The sequence below is a fragment of the Anopheles funestus genome, chromosome 2RL, assembly GCF_943734845.2.
Source record: "Anopheles funestus chromosome 2RL, idAnoFuneDA-416_04, whole genome shotgun sequence".
NCBI classification, from domain to species: Eukaryota; Metazoa; Arthropoda; class Insecta; order Diptera; family Culicidae; genus Anopheles; species Anopheles funestus.
The window spans coordinates 86,738,757-86,765,058 of NC_064598.1; the positions used below are offsets into that span (position 1 = coordinate 86,738,757).

General features: G+C 43.5%; 4 protein-coding genes across 9 annotated transcripts in view; 2 read left to right on the forward strand and 2 right to left on the reverse strand.

The window, feature by feature from the left end:
* The first annotated feature begins 63 nt into the window (after positions 1-63).
* Positions 64-3,172, forward strand: LOC125775165 (TBC1 domain family member 20). Its single transcript, XM_049445707.1, has 7 exons — positions 64-760; positions 832-951; positions 1,382-1,626; positions 1,698-1,891; positions 1,965-2,181; positions 2,256-2,365; positions 2,443-3,172. Exons 1-7 carry the CDS (start codon positions 388-390, stop codon positions 2,657-2,659), a joined length of 1,476 nt encoding a protein of 491 aa, XP_049301664.1. The 5' UTR covers positions 64-387; the 3' UTR covers positions 2,660-3,172.
* Positions 3,173-3,337: 165 nt separating this feature from the next.
* Positions 3,338-26,302, forward strand: part of LOC125775161 (phosphopentomutase) — a 57,539-nt gene continuing 34,574 nt past the window's right edge. The window contains exon 1 of one of the 2 annotated variants that reach the window (XM_049445700.1): positions 3,338-3,681. The gene's annotated coding sequence lies outside the window, so the exon portion shown is untranslated. Of the gene's footprint in view, positions 3,682-8,576; positions 8,721-26,302 lie in introns of those variants that run through there. The other variant, XM_049445704.1, reaches the window with a different exon arrangement.
* Positions 3,675-7,583, reverse strand: LOC125775197 (acylphosphatase-2). Its single transcript, XM_049445751.1, has 3 exons — positions 7,212-7,583; positions 5,615-5,741; positions 3,675-4,438 (listed from the first exon to the last, which is right to left on the reverse strand). Exons 1-3 carry the CDS (start codon positions 7,279-7,281, stop codon positions 4,324-4,326), a joined length of 312 nt encoding a protein of 103 aa, XP_049301708.1. The 5' UTR covers positions 7,282-7,583; the 3' UTR covers positions 3,675-4,323.
* LOC125775166 (uncharacterized) lies at positions 12,184-25,889 on the reverse strand. 5 transcript variants are annotated; one of them, XM_049445709.1, is made up of 5 exons: positions 24,807-25,889; positions 23,066-23,220; positions 13,983-14,135; positions 13,429-13,612; positions 12,184-13,347 (listed from the first exon to the last, which is right to left on the reverse strand). In XM_049445709.1, the coding sequence occupies exons 1-5, from the start codon at positions 25,237-25,239 to the stop codon at positions 12,893-12,895; spliced, it is 1,380 nt and encodes a 459-aa protein (XP_049301666.1). In that variant the 5' UTR covers positions 25,240-25,889; the 3' UTR covers positions 12,184-12,892. The 5 variants fall into 5 exon arrangements, with proteins under 5 accessions (XP_049301666.1, XP_049301669.1, XP_049301668.1 ...); XM_049445712.1 differs by lacking the exons at positions 23,066-23,220; positions 24,807-25,889 and adding exons at positions 15,114-16,141; positions 16,918-20,073; XM_049445711.1 differs by lacking the exons at positions 23,066-23,220; positions 24,807-25,889 and adding exons at positions 15,114-16,141; positions 16,906-20,073.

Consider the following 26,302-nt stretch of genomic DNA (forward strand, 5'->3'; position numbering starts at 1 on the left):
GGAACAAATTTTTCGCCCCCGGGGGCGAAAAATTGTCAACGCAGCTCGGAGGAAAATCGCTGCTTGGGTCAGTTAGCTTGATGAAAAGATTTGTTTTGAACGATTGTCGCGTAGAAAAAGCAAAAACAAAAAAAAATAACAAGCACGAACACCAAAGCTAAAAGAGAAAAAAGAGTAAACAGCTGCTCTTCACAATTTCTCGGTGGAAAATCGATAAGCTGCGATTTGTACGAACGGCGTGAACGTTTTCTTGTGTTTCCATTTCGCGACTGGAGCGTTGGAGGTGGCAGTACTCGATTACATGACTCAGTGCTTCGGATAAGGGGCCGTACAGTGACACCGATAATTTAATCGCGCACCAACAACCATTGGAATGTGAACAGCACCATGGAACGGGTAGAACAGCTTAATGGCCCATTGGAAAAGCGTACGTTGTCGTACCGTGAGGCGGAAGACAGTGACGAACATCCTGAATCTCTATCGACGCTAGAAGAATCATGTAATCCCGCTCCGACCGCAAACGGTGATAACGAATCCGGAATGTCTCGCGAGGGTGAAACTGAAGGTAGTAGTGGGGTACAAAAGTGCATCAATGAGGATGATGAAATAAATGAATCGACCCGTCTCATTCGGGCGCACGATGAGGAAAACTCCTCCAACGGCACAACATCGCCCGGACTGGCCGGGAAAAACATTGCCCTCGTACAACCTAACAATCACCGACGATCGGATGAACCGACAGAGTTAAGCTTCGAGAAATGTATGTACCATCGTCATTCTATTGTGTGCCAAACCGCCTCTAATTTCCCATCCCTATACGTATCGTTTTAGTTCCGGAAAATCATGAGGAAAAACTGAAACGCATTAAGATCGAAAACGCACTGGACGACCCGAAGACACCGTTGGAGGCCTGGAAGCAGTTTGCCAAATCGGAGTACGGTCTTATAAATGGTAAGTTAGCGCTTTCTGGTGTACATTTATTGTTTGCGCGACCGTAAAACAACGGCAGCAGGCAGACGTTATTTAGCCAAGGTCGAAGCCATTCGAATAAGAGGGAAACTTGAAGCGCGTGAAAGTTAAATTACAACTCCACGGACGGTGTTCATGCGCGAACAACACTGAAATGTTTGTTTGTGTGCATGTATGGGTGTGAGTATGTGTTTGTATACACCGAGGAAGGAGTATTTGCGCGTAATGAAAATCCGCTTATCCGCGCAACGAAGCATCGAGGCGTAACGAACGATTTTATTAAATTTCAAATGTTTAAAATGCACTTTAACTTGAACATGTGTCATTGAAACACATTAATAAGTAAATATTTATCAAAAACTAGGTTTTAGAGCAGAAACTAAATTGATCTTTTTTGAACAAAATTTGATAGATGACTTGCGGCGAAAGATCTGGCCACTGCTGGTCGGTGTTGACCCACAACAGGTCGATCCAGCACCTTCGCTGGAGGAATTAAACAACCATCCCGAGTACAATCAGGTGGTACTGGATGTTAACCGCTCGCTGAAGCGCTTTCCACCCGGCATTCCATACGAGCAGCGTGTGGCACTGCAGGATCAGCTAACCGTGCTGATTCTTCGTGTCATTATCAAGTACCCACATCTGAAGTATTACCAAGTGAGTGTACTATCGATTAAATAAGCTTTTACTATTCGAATACAACGAAACGATTTGTTTTCCTATTTCAGGGATACCACGATGTAGCAATCACGTTCCTGCTTGTCGTGGGTGAAGAGGTTGCATTTCACGTGATGGAAATATTGTCCACGAACCATCTGGTCGAATGTATGCAAGAAACGATGGAACCAACACAGCGACGATTGATGTTCATTTATCCGCTTGTACGCCGGGAAAATGCGGCACTGTGTAGCTACCTGGAAAGGTAAAAAATGCCAAAAGAGAACATTATTAGTAAACGCATTAATCCCTTATTTCCGACAAATTTTCCTTCGCAGATCAACGGTAGGAACACTCTTTGCCTTACCATGGTACCTGACCTGGTTCGGGCACAGTCTGAACTCGTACCGTTCGGTGGTACGATTGTACGACTACTTTCTGGCGTCCGATTTTCTACTGCCAATCTACGTTACCTCCGCGATCGTGATTTATCGCCAGAATGAGATATTTCAGGAGGACTGTGATATGGCTTCTCTGCACTGTTTACTCTCACAGGTAAGTAGCGGCTGAAGTTTAAAAAAAAACTATTCACAATATTAACATCTTTTTGGTACGTTTTTCGTTTGCAGCTACCTGAAGATCTCCCATTTGAATACTTGCTAAAGAGTGCCGAAAATTTGTACCGAAAGTATCCCCCACGGGTAATCGAAAAGGATGTCGAAACGATGATCGCCAAAGAGTATGCACTGAATAGCAAATACTTTTGGGTCCTATTTCATTCTAATGATGTTTGCAACTTATTCTCTTCCCGCACAGGAAACAGCAACGTATTAACGAAGAGCGTGAACGTGAATATCGAAAACTGTATGGCAAAAAACCACCCCCGGTCTCGAACTCCATCATCAGTCGGTTTCTGCCCCATCTGCAACTGTCCCGTCGGTCGGTGTTTGTTACGACCGCATTCTCGATACTGGTCGGCTTCTGTGCGTACTACTATCGTGCGCACTACATACCACTGTCAGCGGTCAGATGAGTGGAGCTGTTCCGAACGCGACTACCGTCGTCGTTCGTCGTTTGTGCCTCGTTTAATCCACTGGCCGTTTTTGGGCGCTCGTGGCATACGGGTGACAACAGCGCACAGGTCCAGTAAACCGATATGGATAATTTATGCTTTCAATCGGCAAATTGTGATGTATTATTTCTATACCATTATGCGACTCATTGTGCTTCATTTTTTTTGTTTTGCAACATATTTCATGTCCGTATCCTACACGTTCCGATCGCTCGTATTCACGCTTCCGTTTTATTTTTTACTTGATTTCGTTTATTCGTTTGTACATACTTTGGAAGATTGTTCGCATCTGATTGTGATGCCGATGGTAGCAATAGGGAGCCTGTTACGAGTCGTGTTGGAATAGTTTGCTGGCTAAGGGTGATTGGAGCAGTGGGGTGTTTTCATCGAATAGATTAAAATATTTCTTTTTGTTGTGCGATATTTTTTGTATCATCAAATTTACTAATAAAATTCTTTCAATTGCTTAAAACAGCAGTTCGAGTTTTGTTAATCTTTAAATAAATGTATCATCTTAATATCTTTATGGGATGAATTACACAGAGAAGAGGTGTTGTGGACTAACTTTTCAGTTTAACCTACACAATCAATAGGAAGGTAGTATTATATTTATGCTACTCACTGTGTTTGCGCAACTCCACCATGCATTTTGCAATTTTATCCACCGAACTGGCAACACTGCCCGGACCGGCTGTCAAACACGTTGTTTGTTTACTTTTCATTTATTTATCGCTTCTGCTGTGGCTATTGGCGAGTGTGCTTTCAGCTGGTTTGTGTTTTAGTGCGTTCCTTTCGTCCCGTGTTTCTTCGAGTTACGATAGAAAGGTGTGAAATATTCGCTTCCGCAATACGGTCACGCTAAAGTGTGCGAAATTGTGCAAAATATTCGTGTCTATCCGTGCATAGCATTCAAGCAAACCTTCGACAAGAAGCCGGTGCAGCCGCAGTTCGTACACCAACGAATAAGACGGGAAGCTTCACAGGTTAGATTGACGCTTTATTGCTCTCATCTTCATCTATCTTCTCATTCACAGTATTTACAGATCAAATATAAATATGCTTAAACCTAATCGAAGTGTTCGTTCATTGCGGATGAAAAAATTGCATGTAATGTATAATGTGTGTTTATGTTTTTCTTCTGCTTTTAGGTGTGATTCGTATTTCGCGTAAGTACGCTTACTGATGACTACCGATTCAGACCGGAAGTGTTTAACGAACGGAAACGGATCCCTACACTTCAGTACAATTATTGATCTCTGTTCCTACACTATCGCCCTGTCAATTTACCTCTCTCTTCCCATACCGGTAACTCGAATACAGTGCAGATGTCCTGTTCTGCCAAACGGGACACACAGTGAGACATACATAGAAAACACATAATAATAATATTATCTAAACAGCTTCTCGCTCAACATTCGCGATCGCGAATGATTGTATTCGTTAAAGAAGCATTCTCGGACCAGTGCCACCCTTTTTCCATGGTGCCATTCATGGTATCTCTATCATAGAATAATTATCCAAATTAAAATAGAATACATCACTGCTTAACGCTTAATGTGTTATTCCCCACGCCGGGTGCGTGAGTACGGGCAAGGGTGTGTACATGTAAGTAACGGCGGCGTAACTTAAAATCTAATTGCAAAGTCCGTAAACGCCAACCGCGAACAGGTGCCCCAGTTGGTGAATTCTGCCTTATCGATTTTGCATCCGGGCGAACCGGTTTTGGAAAGCCAATCGACCCTAAAAAGAGAAAGATGATGTTGAGAACACGTTAAGCAAATTGGAAACATGTAAATGACATCGAAATTGTATGTAAATGTTATTTGTTAACAAGCAGCAGTCGAATCTCTCCCCGGTTCTAGTAGCGCAATTAGGTCAAGCACATCGTAAACAAGCGCTATGTCAAGGTTGAAATTTCTCTGAAATCCTGTATTTACACTCAGTCTCTATACATCTTCATGCTCTTCTGCCAGCACGATCGAAAACAACACAACGATCACATGATGATCATAGAGGATGAAAATTTTGCTATCATACGATTGCACACGTTGACAGGTAATTTATTGGGCAATATTGGATGTTAACGGGGTCTTATTTGTTCATCATAGTCCTTCTTATTCAAAGCGCAATTCAGCCAACCAGAGCGCTAGATCGGATTTTGCAATCCGTTTTGCTTTAACCCCGTGCGGTGATAAAAGAGAGCATCAGCGATGGATGGCGACGGGCGATAAACTTCACGATCGTCTTGGCGACGGATAAAAATCGAAAAAATTCATGCCTTCTGTCTACGCCCCAAGTGTCACTGTACGCTAACGCGGTTACTGTACGTACGGCGTCTGTTGGCTGTTGGGGGTTTTTGGTCGGTTGAAAAGTAGCCAAAAACCCGTACCACTAATACCTCCTCGTGCTGTAGACACACTTTCCACTCCGTAGGTAACAAGTATGCTTATTATGATTGTTTTTATTTTTAGAAAAAATAGAAACGACCACTCCTGCCCGTGTGCAAGCGAGGCTGAAATTTGTTGTACACGAAGCGCATGCAAATATGCTCGTCGCTAGGGGGGAATCCCCGTTTAGAGCGTATCCTGTTGACAATCACTTTCACTACAAATCTGTCGTGTTTAGATGTTTTTCCTGTGCACCTTAAGAAATGCTAGTTTCCCTCTAGGTCATCGTGATTTCCGGCACCTGATGTAGGGCAACATGTGGTGTAATTAATCGGTTCTATAACCTTCACCTAGATACACTTCTATCTATCACTTCTATTCCCGGCGCATCTTGACAATGCCACGAGGGATGTCCTTGCTGCGTTGCATTTTAGATAAAGTACACTCCGGAAGCCATATTTCATCAGTCTATCCGTTTCTGTGTTAGTGGACGGGTTAAATAAATGAGATGAAGCGATGGATTACTTACATTTTACCGACGTCACCCTTGGCACCCTGCATCTTGCCCATGATGGTACCCTGCTTGGAGTTTTTCACCCATCCTTTAATGCCCAGCGCCAGACAGTTGTCCCGGCAGAATTTGGTAAAGCCACAGCCTGGAAACGGAAACAAAACGTAAAGTTGTTCTTCATTGTTTTGTGGTAACATTTAAGGTTGTTTTTTTATGGTTAAAATATCCTCGTTAACATATCCTGAAAGAACCATATGGTTGATATTCATATGTTAATGTTTCGTTTTGACACGTGCATCCCGAAATTGATGCAGATCCAATCACATCAGCGTAGGGCAACGTCAGCTCCCTGCACGCCCTTTGAACGAAAGGAACGGCACGAGACGTTCGCCCAGCTCGTGTAAGAGCTGGCCATAAATAACGCTCTCGACACAATGCGGCGTCCCAAACACAATTAAGTAATAGGATACACACATGCACGAGCAGGAGAGGGAGCCTGAGAGAGGAAACCGAAGCAGCAGATCAACACGCGAAACGGGCCCGAGGGCTAAAATTCGATGCTAAAAATATGCAACCGGTACGACGTTCTGGTACGTTCGGGGTATAAACTGGCTTGAAGACGCTGATGAAGCGTGATGTACGATGTGTATGGGACGATTACACCCGCCTGTGAGCGGTTGTATTGAATCGGTGAATTACTCCTAGCCACGGTTGATTCGATTGGATGGCGTTTCGTTTGGGCCATCGAAATTTACGTCTTCGTTCGAACGAAATCTCGTTTTGTATTGATCTTCACCATTGTATGGTAGGGGAACGTTCTAGAAAGTCGATCAAATACGGTCAAACCGTTCGTTATTAGTCGCGAAGTTAATACTTCTGCTGCTGCTGCTGCCCATCTGCATGTGCTAGGACTGTTAAGGGTTTTTCCCTCAAGCACAGTTTCCAGGTAAGACACCCCGTTGCGACGTAATATGGTTCACGTAAAAATAACTCAAATCAAACCCCCCCCCCATGTCAATAAGTTAACATATTCACGATGACATATTTTACACTTGTGTCAACATCGGAATACAACCGAGGGCCAGAGCATCGTCAAACATGATGTGACAGACAATTGACCGATTGGAGAGTAAAAGTAAACAACTGACGGAAATAGGACAGAGAGATATTATTAGTGGCAAAGTGGCTTCATGCTTGTTCTTCTTTTGTTTTGTCCTCATTACATTTAAAGGCTGTCTGCCGTGTACTTTCGAGCAAGAGCCAAGTTATGTTGATCTTATTGGTGTTGTATTATTTTTTTTAAACACAAACCAAGTTCATTCTTTTTATGGGGATAGCGAAGAGTTAAGTTTTCTCCTGTTTAAATGCTTCCATGTTAACTTTTTTTCATTTTAGGTGTGATCTATTTCCTTAACCAAACGATCCACGTTGAAGAGATCAATCAATCGATCAATCAAACGGACACTTAAGCACTGCTGGGCTTGATCTGTGGCCCGTAACATTCATAAATGGTGCAAAAATATTATCACACGGATAGATCGCCGGTCATTGTTCACACTTCGATATCACAGAATGTCCTTTAATTTCGCCACGTGTATTCATAAGCAAAACGCACCTTGCACCTGACCGAAGATTTCGAAGTCACACTGCACCAGTACATGATCCTGCAGATCCTGAACACCCATGATGATGATGATAGGTTACTGTTTTGCTTTGCTGCCTGCTGTTATAGAACCGTTGTGTTTTAGTCGATTCTTTACCGATCAACCTTTCTGTTGTTTGGTCGCGAATTATTCGAACTGTTTTTTAATCAACCTCACAGATCCTTTTTTTCTAAACGGACAAGGTCAAACTGTGTCAAGTAAGACAACGCTCGATGGAAGGTTGTACCCCGTGTGCTAGTTCCGGATTTTGGTTTCCGTTCCGTTGGGCAACTCACTGGTTACTGACGATGGTCGCGTACGAGGATAGCTCATTTAGACTATAGCAACACGAGCAATCTCACGGAGTGTTACAGTGGGTATTCGTGCTTTCGTGTGATGCTTCTTCCTTCGACACCGGCTTTGCGGTGGTACGGGTACCATGCGGTAACGCGCGGAAACGTTGGGATGTGTATTTGTTTTCTTTTTTTCCTTCTTGCTTGTCCACTTTTTTTTAACCAATTCCCGATAGCAATTCCGATGCCCAGCAGTAGTGCGATTGCGCTGAAGGCTCCCACCGTCGTGTGTCGTGTGGTTCATTTTTTTGTTTTGTTTTTGCTTTCCTTTGCCCGATCGATTTCCCCGTGGGACGAAAATATCCACTTGCGATCGTCTTCGGCACTGCTGTTCGGTTGTTATCATACCACCACCAATACCTTACCAGCGTGTGTGGCATGCCAGTGGGTTTGTGGATGTTGCGTTATGGCGTTTTAGCACTTTTTACAATGTCACATTATTTGTTGCTCGGTTGCTCTCTGTTTGCCGTGCGTTACATGTATGTTTTGCGCTTCATGAAAACAAACAGAGACAGCTGGTCTGTGTTGTAGGGGTTTTAGGCTAAGGGAGATGCGCATACCGTGACACCGCGAGGGAGGCACTTGAAAATCCATTTTTATGTCATATCATGCCTGTGGTAGTTTCTAGAGGGCATGTAAGCGGACAGCCAGCGTTTGCTGCCGGTTAGATTGGAATGTTAACATTTTTTTAACATTTTCAAACACATTTTGAGCTGTGTTTTGAGATCGAATACAAATGCAGTTAATTTTTTTTTAAATAAAAATTAGGATATTGTAAAATGAACTGTTTCCCTTTATAAAATTTAAATTCTTCAATTCCTTTTTTTTCCTTTTTTTCCTCGCCATTTTATTTTTTTTATTATTAAATCTATCTTAATTAAACATTTTTGTAGCAACCATTAGCACCACCATGGGTATATGTGGCGCAAGAACGTATGTGGGCGCTTGTAATAAAACTGATGGAGGTGCCTGGTACTTCACACTTAGTCTAATGGAGGCGCATGGTCGGTTAAGACATCTGCTTTCAATTTTAGTAGAATTAGTGTAGTGTCGTGTGAGGAAATTTAACGACTGTAACTAAAATCTGTTAAACCGAACTGAGTGCCGCTCATTATTTGATTAGCCATTGTGAGTAAACTGGTTTAGAATTTAATTTTTTAAACAATATAATTTTGACGGTTTTTTTTACAATTTTATTACTTATACTTCAGTGAATAAGAATTCAATTTCAAATAATACTACCACCATCAACATATAGCAATTATCTGTGTTATGATGTGCTAGTCGAAACAATTGTCAACACTTGACGATTCATAGAATCATTCATCTCATGGTAGTATTGTCGATATTTCATCATGTGTTTGTGATTTTTCACTCATTTGTTGGTTGTATTTGAAAACTCATACCCTGAAACAGTACACGAAAAATCAAGCGATCCCAATGTAAGTGCCAATGTGCGTGACTGAGGCAAAAAAAAACAAAATAAGCACATTGTCATTGCGTTGCAATTATTCGTGTGTTGGCGTATAATTAAAGTTCAACGAACGAAAACTAATGTGTTGGCACCGAAATTGCACCGTGGTACCGTGTTTCAGATCACATTAACCTTAAGATTGATATTTTTAATTCCCTTTTGTTCTGGGTGGTTTACATATGGTTGAACCCATGTTTTTTTTTGTTGTAAAATGCGATAAGTATTTTTTTCTACTGATCGTGATTGAGCAGTAAAAAGCAATAACAAAATAATTTATTGCATTGATTTTCTGTTCTGTGTATTTTATTAAAAAAAGTCATACTCAACCTTGGTCTTGTTGTGACGAGGTACAGCAATTCATTCACCCGCTCGATCTAGAATCTTGGAACGGTGCCAAAAACCGTACCTCCACCATATGCTGCGTGTTACAAAGTTTCTAGTACTATCCACGAATATGCTGCTACGCGGCATTTCATTAACATACCATTACTTCCGTAACAAGCGCCACCATTTTGGCAGCAAGTGCCAAATAAATATTGGGCTTGTACTTTGCGACACTTCTTTATTTCTCGTTCTCGTTTCTTTCACTACCTACAGATGATTTATAGAGGAAGGGCCAAACGTTTAGTTCCGGTCGACGACTTGACATTCGTTTTTGTTGAAAGTATGTGTGTGTGTTTTTTTTGCTGATAAATGCTGTGACTTTGACCTTTCTTTATAATTTAAGCTTTAAAGCGTAATATCTTTTTTCCTCATTTCATAAATCGCTTTATTACCGTCTGGTTAGTAGACTTTTTTCTTCAGAAAAAAATAAATTTATTAAAATTCCTCCTTAACATTCTCATACAGCGACAGGTAGGTGTAAGATTACACGCGAATAGTACATTTTTACAATATTTATCATTTTTCTAACTGGACCACACATCTTAACCAATCATCAACCTGTCGACGGAAAACCCATTAACGTTCGAACGTCACTGACAACGGGGGAAGTTTACGCTGAAACGTGTGATTTGATTTGCGTAAATACGTGCGCTATTTTTATGTTGCGTTTACCAACATATCATAGTATTGATGAGATGCTTGTCTCAAGGGCAAGCTGTTTTTAATACAAAATAAATCCCTTTTTTATGGAAGTCTTTTTAATGCAGCTGTCAGGTAATTATGGTTTAAAATCTCGTCTTTAAGATGCTTTCCACTTAAAAGATTTATTACTAAAATAGTTAAAGGTAAAAATAAGAAGATTTTCTAGAAAATAGAATAAGCGAATTTTCTTGTCGCACTCGATGTAGGTTATCGACGTCTAGGAGTCATATTATTTTGGATTTATTTTGAATTTCTCAGATACGTCTAGGAATGTTTTTGGGTGCTTTTGTGTAATTGATCTTCCATTTTTTTCTCCCAAAAGCTAGTTTATTCTTCCTGACAAACCTCCATGATTTCTTTAATAGTTCTTGCAATACTAATCTTTCCAGATTTTTTTTTCAAATCAAACAAACCAAGATCATATGTTTGGAGGATTCTGATCCTATTATGAGAACAATTCTCAACACTGAAATGTGCTCCAATATATGAAGATAGTAAAGAATCACAATAATAACTAAAACTAAGCAGAATACTTAAGGTAGGAATTGTGTAATGATCTTATCATTCATTATTTAATGATCTCCAAAAATTTCTTTTGCTAATAATAATACCCTTCCAAACCCTATTTGTTACAAGTCGAATAAGTATTCAAATATTTCCTCTTTTTTTTCGAAACACCAAACCATGTCAACCAAATTCTTCCGAAACGTCCTTCATTCTGGTGCTTCGCAACGATTCGTTTGAGAGTTTTAATCGGATCGTCCCATTCTATCGCCGCTCACGGTCCCAGTTAAAACCCCCAACCGGACCAATGCTTTCTAATTAAATCAAAGTAAATTATGAAACGGACATAAACAAATAGCCCTTCCGATGGAATCGTAATAAAAATTAGCTCATTTACGTTCATTCATTTTTGCCCAAAGCGCAGTTGGAGAGAACCCGTTCTAGCGCTAGCGTTTTCAAAATTTCTATCATTATAACGACTACGACGGTTATGCCGGCATCACACAGCCGGCCTACAGTTGTGGCCCAGTGCGGGAAGTTAAATAAATTACAGGAAAACGTCATACTGGAGCGGCTTAAAACTAGGGAGAGGGTCACTCCTTTCCGGTGTGTAGAATCGACATATCGGGATTGCCCGGATGTTGCTAATACTTTTGCCCATCATTTCCACCCAGCAAACCCGGATCCGTACCATGCCACAGATGGACACGAGCACCATACGTCAATTTATCAATGAATGCCTGCCAGCATGTTGCCAATAAGTGATTTATGTGTATGACTGGTTTACCGCTACATCGAGGCCGGCGGATTCTAATGAACGGGACAGTATTTGCGGATGCCCGGCATACGGCCGCTGTGTTCCTAATTGTGTGACATTGAAATGACTATCGCTTATATCCGCTTACGGAATGAATGGCGTAAGTGTATGAATATGAAATGAAGCACTGCTGGTCGTCTTCACTGTTTCGCCACTTGAAGCACACGCGAGAAGGTCAAGAACCCAACTTCAGGAGAATGAAATAGTGCCAAGTTCAAAGGGAACGAACCGAATCGGTAAGATTAATTTGATCTTACGGCGTTGGTTGCGAACGAATTAGAGTTAGATTTTGATTGGATAAGCAGTGAGCATGATTTTACACGCAAGCCATTTTGCCTAAGTCAACCGAAATCGCTCATGCGGTGCGTGCTATTCTTTGCCAGATGTCTCTCACGGCAAGGGTTCTAGAACGCAAGGAACCTTATCAGTATTGCTTTCAATTACGTCAATTGATTGTGAGTTTTTTTCCTCCTCCTGCTTGACGGTATTTGATAGTTTCAGTTGTTATTGGTAGCCATTAATTAACTTGGAATGCTTTTGCAGATAGCCATCCTGAATGTCGCTTTAATAGAGCCGCTTTTGTCCGTTACACAGGGGAAAAAAGTTATAAAACATGAAATATTGCTTGAAAAACTAATCAGTTTCGGATAGGATTCGGTACGGCAGAGAAGTACCAACTACCAGTCTAAGCAATTAATGTGCGATTTGGGTGACGATTTCGATTCATGGGGTATATTTACAAAAGAAAAAAAACGAATGTTAGGATTCCATTTATAAATAGGAGCATTTGTGTTGCATTTTTTGTTGCTGTTGTTGTGTCTACTCCCAATTCCAAAAAAAAAACGCAAACTTCGATCGCAACTTAATGGCTTAAATTTTAGCGCGCACGTACTACAGTGTGGGGCCGGGCCTATTAATGCGAGTATGAGTCCTTAATCGAATACGGAACAGAACAACAATAAAAAAAACATCCTAATACGGCTAATGGTTACTTACACGGCTAAAAACATACATCTTCAACTTCAACGGTATACTGCTAGGATTTCTTGGAGACATTTTAGGTTCCAAGGAGTTGTTTTGCTTAAGGACCTATACGTATAAACGACAACTACATGCATGCGAAAGAGATTTAATTGCTGATTGGTTGGTAATTTTCCTGGGAGGGAAGAGTTCGTGCTAAGGGAAAAACAAAATATTATATTTATATTTAAGCAATTTTGAATACTTTGCGTGGAATGCATAACTGGAGTCTCGGTAATACGAAAATACATTACACAGGGAAGAAGTGTTGGGGCTTTTTAGGTTTGGTCTACCCTTTTTGGTTCCTGCTACAATAGCCCGGCTATTGAGCTAACCTCAGTGCTTCTTTTTTTTCCTTTGTTTGGATCTAAGGTCCAAGGTGCTTCTTACGGGTAAGGCTTACATTCTAGGCGCTTGACTACTGTGATCACCGTTGCTCTTTGGATCGTCTATAATGGTAAGGGGTACGGCTTCCAGGTTGCGGATCACCTGATGATTCTGATCTGCAGTGATGTGATGATGATGTTGCGGTTCCTTTTGTTGCTGCTGCTGCTGTTGCTGTTGCTGCTGCGGAAGTTGATGTTGCGGATGATGATGCTTCTTGTCCTGTAGTACACCGCCAGTACTGTTAAGATCAGCCCGCTCGAGTGCATCGAACAGGCGGCGCTGCTTCTTCTTGCGCTCCTTCTGGAAGAACAGCCTGATGTAGTAGACGGGGAAAACGACACACTGCCCGGCTGGTTCTTCTGCATCGATGTAAACACCGCGCACCAGCACCGAGTTGGAGCAGTTCAGCAAAATCAGCAGCAGCAGTGCGGCACCGTGCGTTATCCAATTGCTCAGCAATGGTTCGTCTGGGGAAGGCAAAAAACGGACCAACAAAAGGATCATTAATAACATTCAAGATCAATGTGGTGAAAAAGCTGCAAACTTACTTGGCAGAAAAAATGTATCGAGCGCTTGCCAGATACCTCGCCACACGTTGATTGTGCCAATGAAGCTGAAGAATAGGAACATATCCGCGACGACCACACGCCAGAAACCGGTCAACCGGTCACAGGTAAATCGCATTAGTGGCTGCAACGAGAAGGTCACCCCAGTCACTCCATAACCTATAATCTAGCAAATGGAGCAGAGGAGAAAAGATATAAGCAAAAATCGTCTTCCGTTGTCCGTGCGTGGTCTTGTCAAAATGTGTTCTTGCCCCGTTTTGCAATGCGCTAGTATAGGAGAACCCGAAATAGCTTCGTTGGTTGGTTACGATTGATCATGACGATAAAGGTGACAATGATACCGTCTTAATTCAATTACGAAAACCGTGTAGTTCTCTCGATTGGTTTTCTTTTGTCACTTCATTAGCGTTTTTTTTTTTGCTACCATTTGCTATTGTTAAGCTTACGCTCCAACCAACGAACGTGGAGCCATTTTACTTCCCAAACCAGTTTGTATGCTGTATTCCATTTAGCTGTGCGGTGTGCGATTTACTTACTATTGATGCCCATGCTGATGTGCCGTGATCTTCTGGGAAGAGTTTCAGATCCAGAAGTACCCAAAGGCCGCGCCAAACAAACACCACCAGCGAACCGATCACTAGCACGCTAAACATACAGTCCAGCACGTAAAGTCCTGGATCTTTCGAGCCCTGCGGAAAGGATAGGAAATTTTAAGCAAGTTGTTAGAATTTTATCAGGTGTCTCAAGGTAGTAAGATGTTTAATATGATTATCAACAACCCTAAAACAATATGTATTTCTGTAAATGATTTTAATCACTTTCTTATCAATCTGCACACAGACGCATTTCATTCGATATTTCTGTTATCGCTGCAAATACTGCAAATTCAATTAAATGATAAGAACCTAATCATTTGATTGATACTCTTATATCAATAGAATAATATAATACTTCAATGCTTTTCAGTTGCATATTTTCATCAAATATCTTTTAAATCTTAGATTCTCAAGTCTTGCTCTCCAAAGAGATATCAGTAACCCCCGTTCAATGTCCAGGATTACAACATGCCACATCTTCCGTGTGAAAGATAGAATAATGAACGGAATCACACGGAAGGTAGGAATCATCTCGAAGGACAATTCTATTTGTTCGGGTTTGGGGCTAACGAGCGAACCCCTCGTGTCGCACGTGTAGTCCAGAGATCCGATCTAATGCATGCAACAATGACTTAACAGTGGCTTAACGGTAAGCGAGCGCCTGGTATGCGAGTCAAACAATTAAAGACACCAGTTACGGTCATGATAAGGAAGTAAACACTTAAAAATGCTTAAACGATTAGCTATCATCGTGATGAGTTGATTGGACGCGCTAGCAAGGATGCAATTTATTTGCAGTTGCGTTATGGCCTTTTGCCGACCACCAGTAGAATTCACGTTGCTTGTTTATTCCTTTATTTGGTAAACTGTTTTTTATTGTTCCTGGTTGGTGTGGTTATCTGTTTTGTGCGGTGAAAACATCTCACCGTAAAGCTGTTTTGAAGTATCGTTTTATAAACATAAACACAGTAAAATAATTATCTATTAACCAAGGGTGCCATCTTCGACCGAGGTTTCAAGTCAAGTTCGTACAGAATCCTAGCGTCGCGCACAATGTTACATGCTGCTCACCGTTAGCTTGAAGTACGTCGGTACGTCAAAGTACTCCCGTCTCGAGTCATTGATGATGAGAAACGGTGTCCCCATCACATTGCGCACACCCTTAAGACAGGCCAGGATAAATAGACAGCCGAGCGTGATGAGCACCACGTACAGGACGTCGTGTGTTGTGTATAGGTCGATCAGCTGCCAACCACCACGCCAACCGTTAACGCATACGACCCCATAGATGGTGGTGTACATGCGCGACCCAATGTAGTACGCTATCCGGTGTTTGTCCGCATTCAGATACTGCCGTAGCGTCGATTGGAAGATGTTGAACACGAGATGGCCGACGATACCGATGGCAAGGGATACGATCAGGCTGGTAGTTACGTCCGATGGGTAGATGTACTCGCCCATCAGATTCCAGGTCCCCCGCCAGTAGCATACCACGAGCGGGGCCACAACCAGCGACGCATACAGGTAGTCAATCAGCTCCAGCATCAGCCCATGGTAGCTCGGTTTGAACGGTGTGCCGGTAATACCGTCCTCAATGCCGGCGATACTACCCCGCATGCTGCCGGTTACCGTTCCGGTGTGGGGATCACGGAAACCTGATCGTGGAGCTTCTTCTCCACACTACTACCGTACGGCACTAGAAACACCACCACCCGGTCCCGGTGGTCCGATGCGTTACCGCGTACACGCGGTAATCAGTGCAGTAGTAGCGTGGCGCTATCGATACGCCACACCGACGTTCCTTGCGTAGTACATTCACTTTTTCTTATCCACTTGCGGCACAGCATACGCTTACCGTAGTTCCAAGGCGTTAGCACATGCACTACCTAGTAATGCTAGTACGCTTTGACGAGAAAAAAAAACACTCTCTCCCCCCCTTGACGCGTTCAACTCATTTCCAGCGTTGTCTGTTTGGTCGCTAGCAATTGCGCACGGGAGAACGTCACGGCACCAATCAACCAACACCTTCGCAACGTCATCCAGCGCAACGAGCACAGTACGCACCGTCGTGTGAGTCACTGGAACTGTGGGTATGAAAACTAAAGCAGTCGTTGTTTAACCTGCGTGTCTCAAGCCGCTACATTTCACGGTCAGCGAAAAGGAAGGATGTTCACGCTTGATCATTACCACCGTAAATGGCAACCGGAGACTCTTGTGAGAGTGCTCCGAAAAGAATATATTTATGTGAAGGTGTAAGGCAATGTTTCCCCAAAAATTTGATAAGCTGATAGAGTGCTGATAAGCGCAAGCGAATGATTTCTTCCTGGTGTGGAGTAACTTCCTATCCGCCAACAAAAAAAAAAGGAAAACATATGTGCCGTAACAAAAAAAAAAGAAACAATATGGTTGAGAACTTGAGCGCTGTTATCAAGGTGGAACTAAATCTTTATCATCAAGTATATACTACTTGCACCATGAAAAAAAAAATTGGACAAGATCCAATTTGGTGATCTTGTATGGTCTATTAAGGAAATATCTTTATGACGCCTTTACGAAGTGGTATAAAACAATGTCGAATTGTTATGATGCGTTTTGATTTAAGAATTTATCAATAGCGCGAGGTATTTGTTGCTATCGGTAACAAGTCTTCGGAACCGATTTGACTACCTTAGTAGCGACTCTTATCACAAGTCAATATAGCACAATAAATATCAGTATGGCGTGTAATAAAAACTGGAGCGATCGGCATATGGATGGGTCACTTTCAAGCGAATTGCATTGCATGATGGTAATGATCAATCTTTCCTTGTTGATACATCCTTATCCTTTCCCTGAGTTTTGCACTTTGCTTATCGATTCTTACCACTGGCACTACCTTTTTCTAGTTTGGGATTTATTTTATTTATCTCTCCAAGTATAACGCATAAAACGCAAAGAAATTCTCACACACACACAGCGTTTTCTAGACAACCTTGAGAACCGCACAGAGAAAACAAAACGCCGGCCTATCGGTTCCGTTAGGCGACAGTTGTGTAGCGTAACTTTTTGCGGCTCATAATTTGAATAAATCACTTGTAATGGGCACCGGGTCCCCTTGGTGTGCGCTAATGTGCTGCGTTCAATTTAATGCTAATCCAATTGATATCCGTACGCGCTTGGTCACTTTCGGCGCACTCTGATGTCACCCGACACGCACTTTTTCAAACCGTACAAAGAAACGATGGGACGCACGATAAAACCCGCTAACCCGCACACACTGCATGGATTCGAATGGCGGAAGGCTTCAAGATTTTCAAGAGGAAGGCTACCGCCACAACCGATCCTGAAGATGGGTGAATCGCCCACAGGATTCGCGGTACGACAACACTTTAATGAAGCGCGTAACGGGAGCGTCCGATGCGGTACCGATCGGCTGGCAGCACGGGATCAGAGTAATCAGATTAGCCCGAATCATCCGAATCAGCCGTAGATCGGGAATGGACTGTTATCATCCAAATTGTTCTAATCAAACTGGACGGGACTGGTCGGGTTTTGGCTTTTTGCCGCACGGCGTACGGTTCCCGTCTGCTCGGTACACGAGTGTGTAGGACGTTTATGCGCCACTGTCACGCCAGAATGCGATCGTGGTCGTCATCGCAGCTGACGAGTGAACCACCGCCACACCACCCACCGACAGGGTAGGGATCTTCGAGCTAAACATCCCCTTCTATATCTCCGTTGTTCCACACCGTATCCAGCGTGTGTGCGTGTGTTTGTGGGTGTATAAGTGAGACAGCATGGATAATACTGATCTGGAGTTAAACTGACTCTTGTACACACTAACGACTGTTGGTGTCCCTTTCCGTAATGTGCGTGATTGCGTCTTCTAGCGCATTGCGTACCACACAGTACGATCGCCTGTTGGTCCGGTTTAGACGGCTTTAGTGTTGTACTACCTCCAACACCACCGGTACTCCCCGTTCTAGATCAGTACATAAACCTACCCAGCCGGCCAGCGGTAGTGATTATTTGTACACCTTGCAACTGCAAACCATGGCCCGGGGCAATGCAACCATATCTGTGCACTGTGCCTGCTACTCTGTGGGATGTGGGTCTTGCCCCTTGCTCATGTGTGTAACGTGATGCGAAGATTTGTTGACGTTCCGAAATGTGTTGTGGTTTGAAGCATTTGCGAAATCTGTAGCGATGTTCGGTAAAGGTTTCAACTTCAACTTCACATCAACAATCAAGCGTTGAAGCGTTTTTGGGTACGATGTTCAAATGCATTTAGGGGAGGCGGAATGCATCTGTCGCTGCATCGTGCAATACTTTTCATTAGCGGTTGGTCTAGCACCCTAGAGTGTCTGAGTTTGATATGTTATTGTTGAATGCTCTTGGGATATTGCAAAGATATTGTTTTGTACAATACCTGAAGTATTCTCTCGCTGTTCTGAAGATGTCGTCTTAATTTTGAATCTCTTCAAGGATCTCTAATGCAAATTCTTAATATGTTGAAATTCTAGCGTTCAGTCTCTATAATACCGTGTCTAGCCTAGAATTTAGCATTCTGGTAGAGTTTGGAGTTTAGTACCACACACTGGTACAATTTAACCTACAAACCCTAGAATAGACTAGGGTTATACTTAATACTCTACGTCTAAGCATCCTGAAGTCTTGATCTCATCACGTACACCAAGTGACAAATGTCATCCCGTACATATTGGTAATTGTCACTAAAATTACAATCTTACATCACTGGTTAGACGGCCTGATAAGCCTTCTAGCTCGATGACTCAACAATATAGTTTCATCGACACAAGAAATTTCTAGATGCCAGATAGTTGAGCTGAGGAGAAGTAGAATATTCTAGCGAACTCTCGTTATGGCCTTATTGTGTATAGGAAAATATTTGAATAAGAGAAGTATGTTCGTACCATTCCAGTAAAATAGCACACTAGTTTACAGAAGATCTCGTGACACATTCTCGAAGAACCGAAGAAACGTTCCGCCCAAAACGGAAGCTTTGATTTGTTTGGCTTCATGATCGTGTGTACGCATTTGGGTATGTGTTGGCCGGCCACTCGGTAGTGGAGTTGATGCTGCGTCCCTGCGCATTGGAACGAGCACAAGTAGGGACGGTGGCCAGCTTGAAGCGAACTCTGGTGAGTGGCTCGGATGTGCGCGTGACATCGTGGCAGCGTGGAGAGTAAGCGAGAGCAGCGTCTAGGTCGCACCCGATTATCAAACGCATACTGGCGCGTTATCAGGGCAATAAAGAGATCAGTCCCGCCTGTATACTCTGCCGGACGACTGTCGGGTTGAGTGACGGTCGCGTAATGGAGCCCGTGCAGTGCACGCACGCTTGATGCGTTCACTAGCGCCTTGCTTTGGTGTAGGTCCGGTGCGAGGTGACGAACTGAAGAATTTGACAGGACGGTTTGTTTCATCGTATCAGCAATAGCACGCACCAAACGGTGGCCGGTTCCGATAACCGGTGATGGAAAATTTTCCCTATTGATGCGATTACACATATGGCGCTTTGATGTGGATGCGTTGGTTTTGTGGATGGGATTGTAGCGCTGCATCGGTGCATGCGGAGTGTGATTAAATGCTTTCAAGGTAAAATTCCATTCAGTTCATTGAATGCTGCAACAGGATGGGCTGTAGTAATATGTAACAGTTATTTTAGTCCTATCACGTATGGCGTTCCGGATCATCGCAATGTGTCTCTTTCTCTAGTAAGATTAATATTACTTTTTATTACTGATACTGTTGATTATAAAACTCGTGACAGCTTACGGTGGAACACTTGTAGTTCCTCCATTAAATAAACCATCACCCCAGTGTCCTCATAAACAAATGGCAAAGTAGATCAAGTAGGTAGATATGTATTCCTCGGTAGCAACTAATCGAACAAATAGCAAACCTTCCTCCTCCACATCGATCGTGTATCAAATAAAAGGTGCACGATAGATAAGGGAAAATCCCCCTGCTCAACATACGGATATAGGCCCCGGTTCTATGTTTCGGGACGTCAGCGTAGATTGACACTTGGCGTAGCAGCTTACCTTTGATTTGAAGTACGTCGGAACGTCAAAGTAACCGTCCGGTGAATCATTGACAAATGGTGCACCGGCAACGTTGCAAAAGCTCTGCACCGAACCCAACAGCAGCAGCGCCACTATGGACGCTTCGATAAAGAACACCAAGCTCGATGGTGCGTAACGATCGATCAGTATCCAACCACCACGCCAGGTACCGACACACATCGCACCGTAGATGTAGGTGTAGACGCGCGACAGGAGATAGAACGATACCGGCCGTTCTTCCACATCGAGCCACCGTTGAAGGTTCGACTGCAGCAACATAAACAGCAGATGACCTCCAATGCCGGCCACTAGCAGTGCGATCATGCGCAGCTCTTCATCGTGCGGGAAGAGCAGCTTGTCCATCAGATTCCATGTGCCACGCCAGTAGCATATCACCAGTGGACCGATCACGAGCGCTGCATAGATGTTGTTAACGATATCCGGCACCTTCGGTTCATCGATGTCCAATGTCTTGCGGGCACTGCCGGTGATCTGATCGAGCCTCAGGAAACTACCACGCATACTGCAAAGCTTATAAAGACAAGATGTCGAGCAGATACACGAAAAGCGTCGGAACTTTCCAAGCAAACCAACTGATCAGGAGTCGGGATCTCGCGATCGATACTCTCGCACCCGGCACAATAATGTCCCAAATCGTTCACGCACTCTAGCACTGGTTGGGCGTGTTCTTGGCCGTTTAGTCCTGTTGCTGTACATTCACATGCACGGGGGGTAGCACTATCGCTACGGAAAACTAGACGCAATGGCGTCTCACTAAACTACTCCAGCGTTCAACTTGAAGCGACACTGGACACACGATGTTCGATGTTTGCTGCCGAGCGTGAATGCTTCTTCAGACGCACTGTTGTCACTGAACTGCGCAGGCTAATCGTACTCTCGTACTGTTGCTTCACCGCGGACCGACACCGATTGGAAGACTGACGGTCGGAAGTATGTCAATGGTTTTATAGTTTCATCGTGGTGGCTTTGTTTATGTGCCACCGTGATGGGCTGTCGGTTGCCTCTCTCCATGAACTTCGTCCCCATACGTCTGCACCAAGCGGCTGTCCCGAAAGCGGCTGTCATCCATGGAGAGCGCTTGGAGAGATGCTGTCAGGTGCCGTGGTGTAAGATGCATCTGTTTCACAGATCTGCTACGCTTGGATTGGTATCGATAAGATTGTTGTGGACATAGTGTGCGCGGGGTTGTGTCCGCGGTCTTATCATCGTGAGTGGCTCTGCATCCCACGAGCTTACCACGCCCTTAACGTGACACTTCGACGGATCCTGGTTCCACGTTTTACGCGATAATTCTTTCCCGAAGAACTACGTTTACAGATATTCGTCCAGAATGATAAGTTTGGGCCCGATAATGATGATGAGCGAAACGGTAACTAGTTGACAGTTTCATCAGTGCGTCACTATTAAGTACCTTGTCCATAGTTCATAAAACAAATTTCGTATTGGAGATATTTCTGCATACGGCGGCACCCTTCTCCACTAAATGGTACTATCTCTGGACATTGCAAAATGATAAGCTTTCTCGCACGCGAGCATCTGCAATCTTGCAGCGAGGATGGCGCAGACGCAGACACAACTGTCACATTGTTCCGGGTTATCTAAGCCCATGGCATGATTTGATTTCCAACTGGATAGGTGTCCTATTCGGTCGCTACGAGCGGCCACAGCTCAGTAGCAGCACTCATTAACGAAGTTGCGAACGTCACCGCTACTTTTGCGAATTTTTTTTTCAATAAAAAATAAGCCCACAGATTTGAGTTGAAGGTGCTGAAACAAAGCAAATCATTGGCGGAGATCGTGTTTCACTTCTGTTTCTGATTGGTTTCACGAAGGTTCTTTTGCGAAGCACTTTTTTATCGTCGGGCAATCAAGGTTTAACGTCTGTCACTGGATGTACTGTTTTATTTGATAAGGCTAATACTTTCATATCGGCAACGATAATGAAGCCCCGAAAGGTATGCAATCAACAGATCAATTTGTAGCTATTAAAAGAAAAATAGACAAGACTTTCTTGTCTTTGTTTTTTTTTTATTTTAATCATTACATTCATCATGAGAATCATTGGCATGAGAAATTAGGTTTCTTATGAAGACATGTCAACATCATGATTTTCACACGCTATTTTTCCCTTTTGCTTGCAGTTGCTATATCACGCAGCAACACAATAGATGGTTGTGGGTTTTATAAATATAGAAGCTTCTTTAAAGTGTCGAAAAAGGCTACACGTGATAGCCTTATGTGCTGCGGAGACAAAGAGTCATCCGTTCGGACCATTTTAAGCACGATGATAAACCCTGGTCGGCGCCTTTTAATTTAGCATCATTGTCAATCGGTCGCTTATCATCGCTTCCAGCGTATGATCGATTATTTTTCACTGGAAAGCGTCATGTATTCGGTGCCGGGTGTATGGTGCGTTTGTGATGTAGAAGAAATCAATTTTACGCGGGTGTTTAGGGTGGGAATTTATTTCCTGGTAGTACGTTGACCATCCTATACAGTGTAGTGTGTTGTTTTATGGTTATTTTATGATGCATTTGTAATATAAAATGCCCTGAGTAAGAGTTTGATGAGATTTTGTAATCGATCATTAAAAATTAATTAACGAAACGGGAGAGCTACTGAAAGTCACTCCTCAGTAGTGATAGAAATTGGAAAAGAAAGATAAAGATCATTATTTATTTTATTTTATATTTACTCCTTTCACTCCTTTAAGTAATATGTTGATATCAACCATAACAACCATAACCGATGGCTTTAGGCTGTCTTAATTTTTCTGATGAGTTCTTTACTTCAAAGCAAACGTTACTCTGTCTATCCAACCCATCTCGCCTTCCCAGAAAACCAAAACAAAGCCACCCCCCCAATGATGGTACCTCTCCAAAAACGCGCGCTTTCGTGGCGCGATAATCGATTTAATAGTTTGCTAATATTTACCTTCATCCTGAAGCGCGTCGGAAAGCTAAACATTGCCTCCTTTCGATCGGTGAGGATGATGAATGGTGGCGCTAGTAAATTTCGGACCGATTTTGCCCACACTAGGCCGAGGAGACAGAACGCCGATATTGATAAGGCTGGCAGTAGATTGAACGCTGCGAGAAAGATAAAAATCGAAAGAGCACCATTAGTCGGATGGGATGAAAGATTACACAAAAACGCAGACACAGCTGAATGGGAAAGGCAATCAAAATGGAAGGATGCACATAAAATGCGTATTCATTGTCTGTGTTTCGCCGCGTTGGGAATTGAGCTAAACAAACTAGAATTGTCACTGTGTGATAATTATTGGACAGAAACATCAGCGCACGCTGCAAAACGAAGTTTTGCACACTGCAGCGCGTACGTATTACATATTGCTGATTTAATTAACGATTAAATAATCGATTAGAGATCGCTCGACATACGAAACCGTTTTCTACCGCCTTCGTCCACCCTTTACATCGGTGTTTGATCCTCGGACACACGCTAAATGGTGCTAATGGTAGCAATTGTACTTGAGGCAGGCAGGCAGCTGTCGCTTGGCGCGGCCGGCTGACCGAGGACGCCGTGTGCAATTATACTATCGTCACGGTACCACGTAATTGTGTGTACGTAATGTGTGTAAAACTAGCCACAAAGGTTGATTGGCAGCATGCATTCCACCTTCGTTTCTTGCCTGATCGAGCGTCCAATACGTTTGCTAAGCTATTTGTTAAATGCAAAAAAAACAGGATAAAATAATCGCATTTCACAGAAGCTTTGCGCTCCATTTCTGCACCTCTTTTGGTGAAAGCTTGTGGCACTATCAATCGAGGATGAAAAATTACAAAAGGGAGGAAAAAAACGGCCACGCGCAAGGAGTGGAAATTCGTTTTTACTACTGCACACACTCTGTCACTATTTTTAGCAAAACCCGGCGAGAATAAATGGGCACCCGGCTATAAAATGGATGTAGCTTTTACAGGTTAATTTATGATGTCATTGCAAGCTGGAACTGTATAACGCCGGGTACAGCGAAACCGTTAGTGTTTGGGGGAGGGAAAAATGGGGAATGATGGGCCGTGGTTTGGGAGAGGTGATTTGCTATGGATTTTATCTTCCAGCACAAAAACACGCGTTGATAAATACTCATCAAGCGTAAGAGGGCTGCTGGTTGGGCTCGTTATGAGTTATGAATGGTACGGCAATTATAAATGGAGGACTTCAGTCCAGACCCCTTCCTTGGTCCTTTTTGTGGGTACTGTTTTTTGAAGTTTTAATATAATTTTATTTGCCTAGAATGTCACGTTTGTAATGTCCCCTTAACGCATTGCAGTATCGATCATGGATTGATGATATCAACTATTTAAAATTAAACAAATATTTATAATAATTATAATTTATTCGAGTTTCAGTGAATTGATTCACTGATTTTTACGTTGTTTGAAAGGTTCAAAGGCTCACACCATGCACAATATTGATCACATTTTAGCCTCTTTCCAGCGGTGCATTATCTCATAATAACACGTGTTTTAGCACGTTTTCTTCATGTGTGTATTCCACTAATTACTCTACTGATCAAACTTATTTATGATAATGCATACAAATCCATTAACCAGTTGCGATCACTCATTTACATTTTAGCGCTCTAATCTCGATGTGTCTTTCTCATCCGGTCGGACGGGTTTTTTTGCACATTCGCAGCGTAAATGTAACTCACCAAAATACAATTCCATCACATTCCATCCACCGCGCCAATGCATCAAACAGGCCATACTGAACGCGTACGTGTACATCCGATTTCCGAGCCATCGTTTGAAGGTTTTCCACCGACTTTTCGGAGCATTCCGGGCTAGGGCAAGGGCTGCATTCAGTGGTTCCCGTAGCAATGCGAACGTAGTGTGCAGGGTGAACCCCAGCACAAAGCACAACCAGCCGGGAAAGTGAGGCCCATTCAAATCCATCCAACACCAGGTACCGCGCCAATGTGCCACGACCAGCGGCGTAATCACGAACAGTGAAAACAGACTGTCCCCAAGGTGTAGTAGACGCTTCCGGCACCGATTGTTTCGGTGATCCACGGCCGACGGTTGGTACGGTTGGTCGATGGTTGGTTCGAGCGGTGTCTCTTCGGCAACACTTTCCGACTGCATTGCTGGTGATGGGTGAAACACTGAGCACGGCGGAGTACGGTGTACTTTGCGTGTGACACACAGCGGGAAGTCTAAATTCACGTATTCTAAAGCACTCCAGGGAGAAAGGAACAAATTGGAACAGTTCCCCACACGGAAGATGATCAGCCCGTTACGGGACCGGATGGTCTACATCGCACGGCAATGCGATCGGGAATTAACTGATGGACATTTGTTACATCGAAGAAACGAGATGAAATCTCACCGTTGTTAACCTTCACACCGTTAGATACGCGCGAATTAGTTAAGGCAATTGCTAACGACAGCATTTGTCAGCGGAACTAATTATCGTCTCGCATCGTGGCAGCACTTAACGTTACTCTCATTTCACTGTAAACCGTAGTCAGCTGTGTTACACGTTCGACGAGAATTACCCCCAAAAAAAGAGGCAAGATCGTCAACGTACGCAACCTTCAGACAATCTCCATCTTCTGTGCCTATGTGTAGGGTAATCTCGTGAAATATGATCCACCATAATCCATATATCTCTCTTCCCGTGCGCACGCTTGCTTATAACACGCCGGGAAGAGATCCGCGTACGAGCTTTATCACACAAATCCACCGCCAAGTTTCGCTTGGCACAGAGCTGCATGCGTATCCAGAACCGGACCTGTTGCTTGCCGGCGGTATACTGTGCCCGCCGGTATCGGTTTTGACACATCGACCACAGGACCCAGGATATATGGCTCCCGGGGTTGTGCGCTATGGCGCTGGTTGACGGTTTGCTGTCAACGGCATTTTTCGCGCCCGCAGCAACACATCATCCACCCCCATCCCCGGCCGGGTGATCGGTGGTAACGCGCAGGCGAAAGATTCGGGAAGGCCTGGTAACACGCGGTTGGTGAGTAAGATGACACCATTTTTCAGGCCAGCGTTTCCAGCTGGCGGTCAAGTGGAAAAACTTGTGGGGTTGCCGCCTTTATTGCGCTGGATATAAATGGCTGCCACTCTTTGTGGGAGGGGGGAAGGGGGAAAGGTCATGGGAGATAGTGTTGGGATTAGGGATTTTGTTTTCCTTTCTTGT

Excerpts from the sequence above, each read along its gene's own strand:
- LOC125775165 (XM_049445707.1), top strand. The coding sequence starts at position 388 with ATGGAACGGGTAGAACAGCTTAATGGCCCATTGGAAAAGCGTACGTTG. Across the intron at positions 952-1,381 it reads GGAGTACGGTCTTATAAATG|ATGACTTGCGGCGAAAGATC; the intron begins GTAAGTTAGCGC and ends AAAATTTGATAG. Across the intron at positions 1,627-1,697 it reads CACATCTGAAGTATTACCAA|GGATACCACGATGTAGCAAT; the intron begins GTGAGTGTACTA and ends TTCCTATTTCAG.
- LOC125775197 (XM_049445751.1), bottom strand. The coding sequence starts at position 7,281 with ATGGGTGTTCAGGATCTGCAGGATCATGTACTGGTGCAGTGTGACTTC. Across the intron at positions 5,742-7,211 it reads AATCTTCGGTCAGGTGCAAG|GCTGTGGCTTTACCAAATTC; the intron begins GTGCGTTTTGCT and ends TTCCGTTTCCAG. Across the intron at positions 4,439-5,614 it reads AAGGGTGACGTCGGTAAAAT|GGTCGATTGGCTTTCCAAAA; the intron begins GTAAGTAATCCA and ends TTCTCTTTTTAG.
- LOC125775166 (XM_049445709.1), bottom strand. The coding sequence starts at position 25,239 with ATGCAGTCGGAAAGTGTTGCCGAAGAGACACCGCTCGAACCAACCATC. Across the intron at positions 23,221-24,806 it reads TGTGATGGAATTGTATTTTG|CGTTCAATCTACTGCCAGCC; the intron begins GTGAGTTACATT and ends TCTTTCTCGCAG. Across the intron at positions 13,613-13,982 it reads CATCAGCATGGGCATCAATA|ATTATAGGTTATGGAGTGAC; the intron begins GTAAGTAAATCG and ends TCCATTTGCTAG.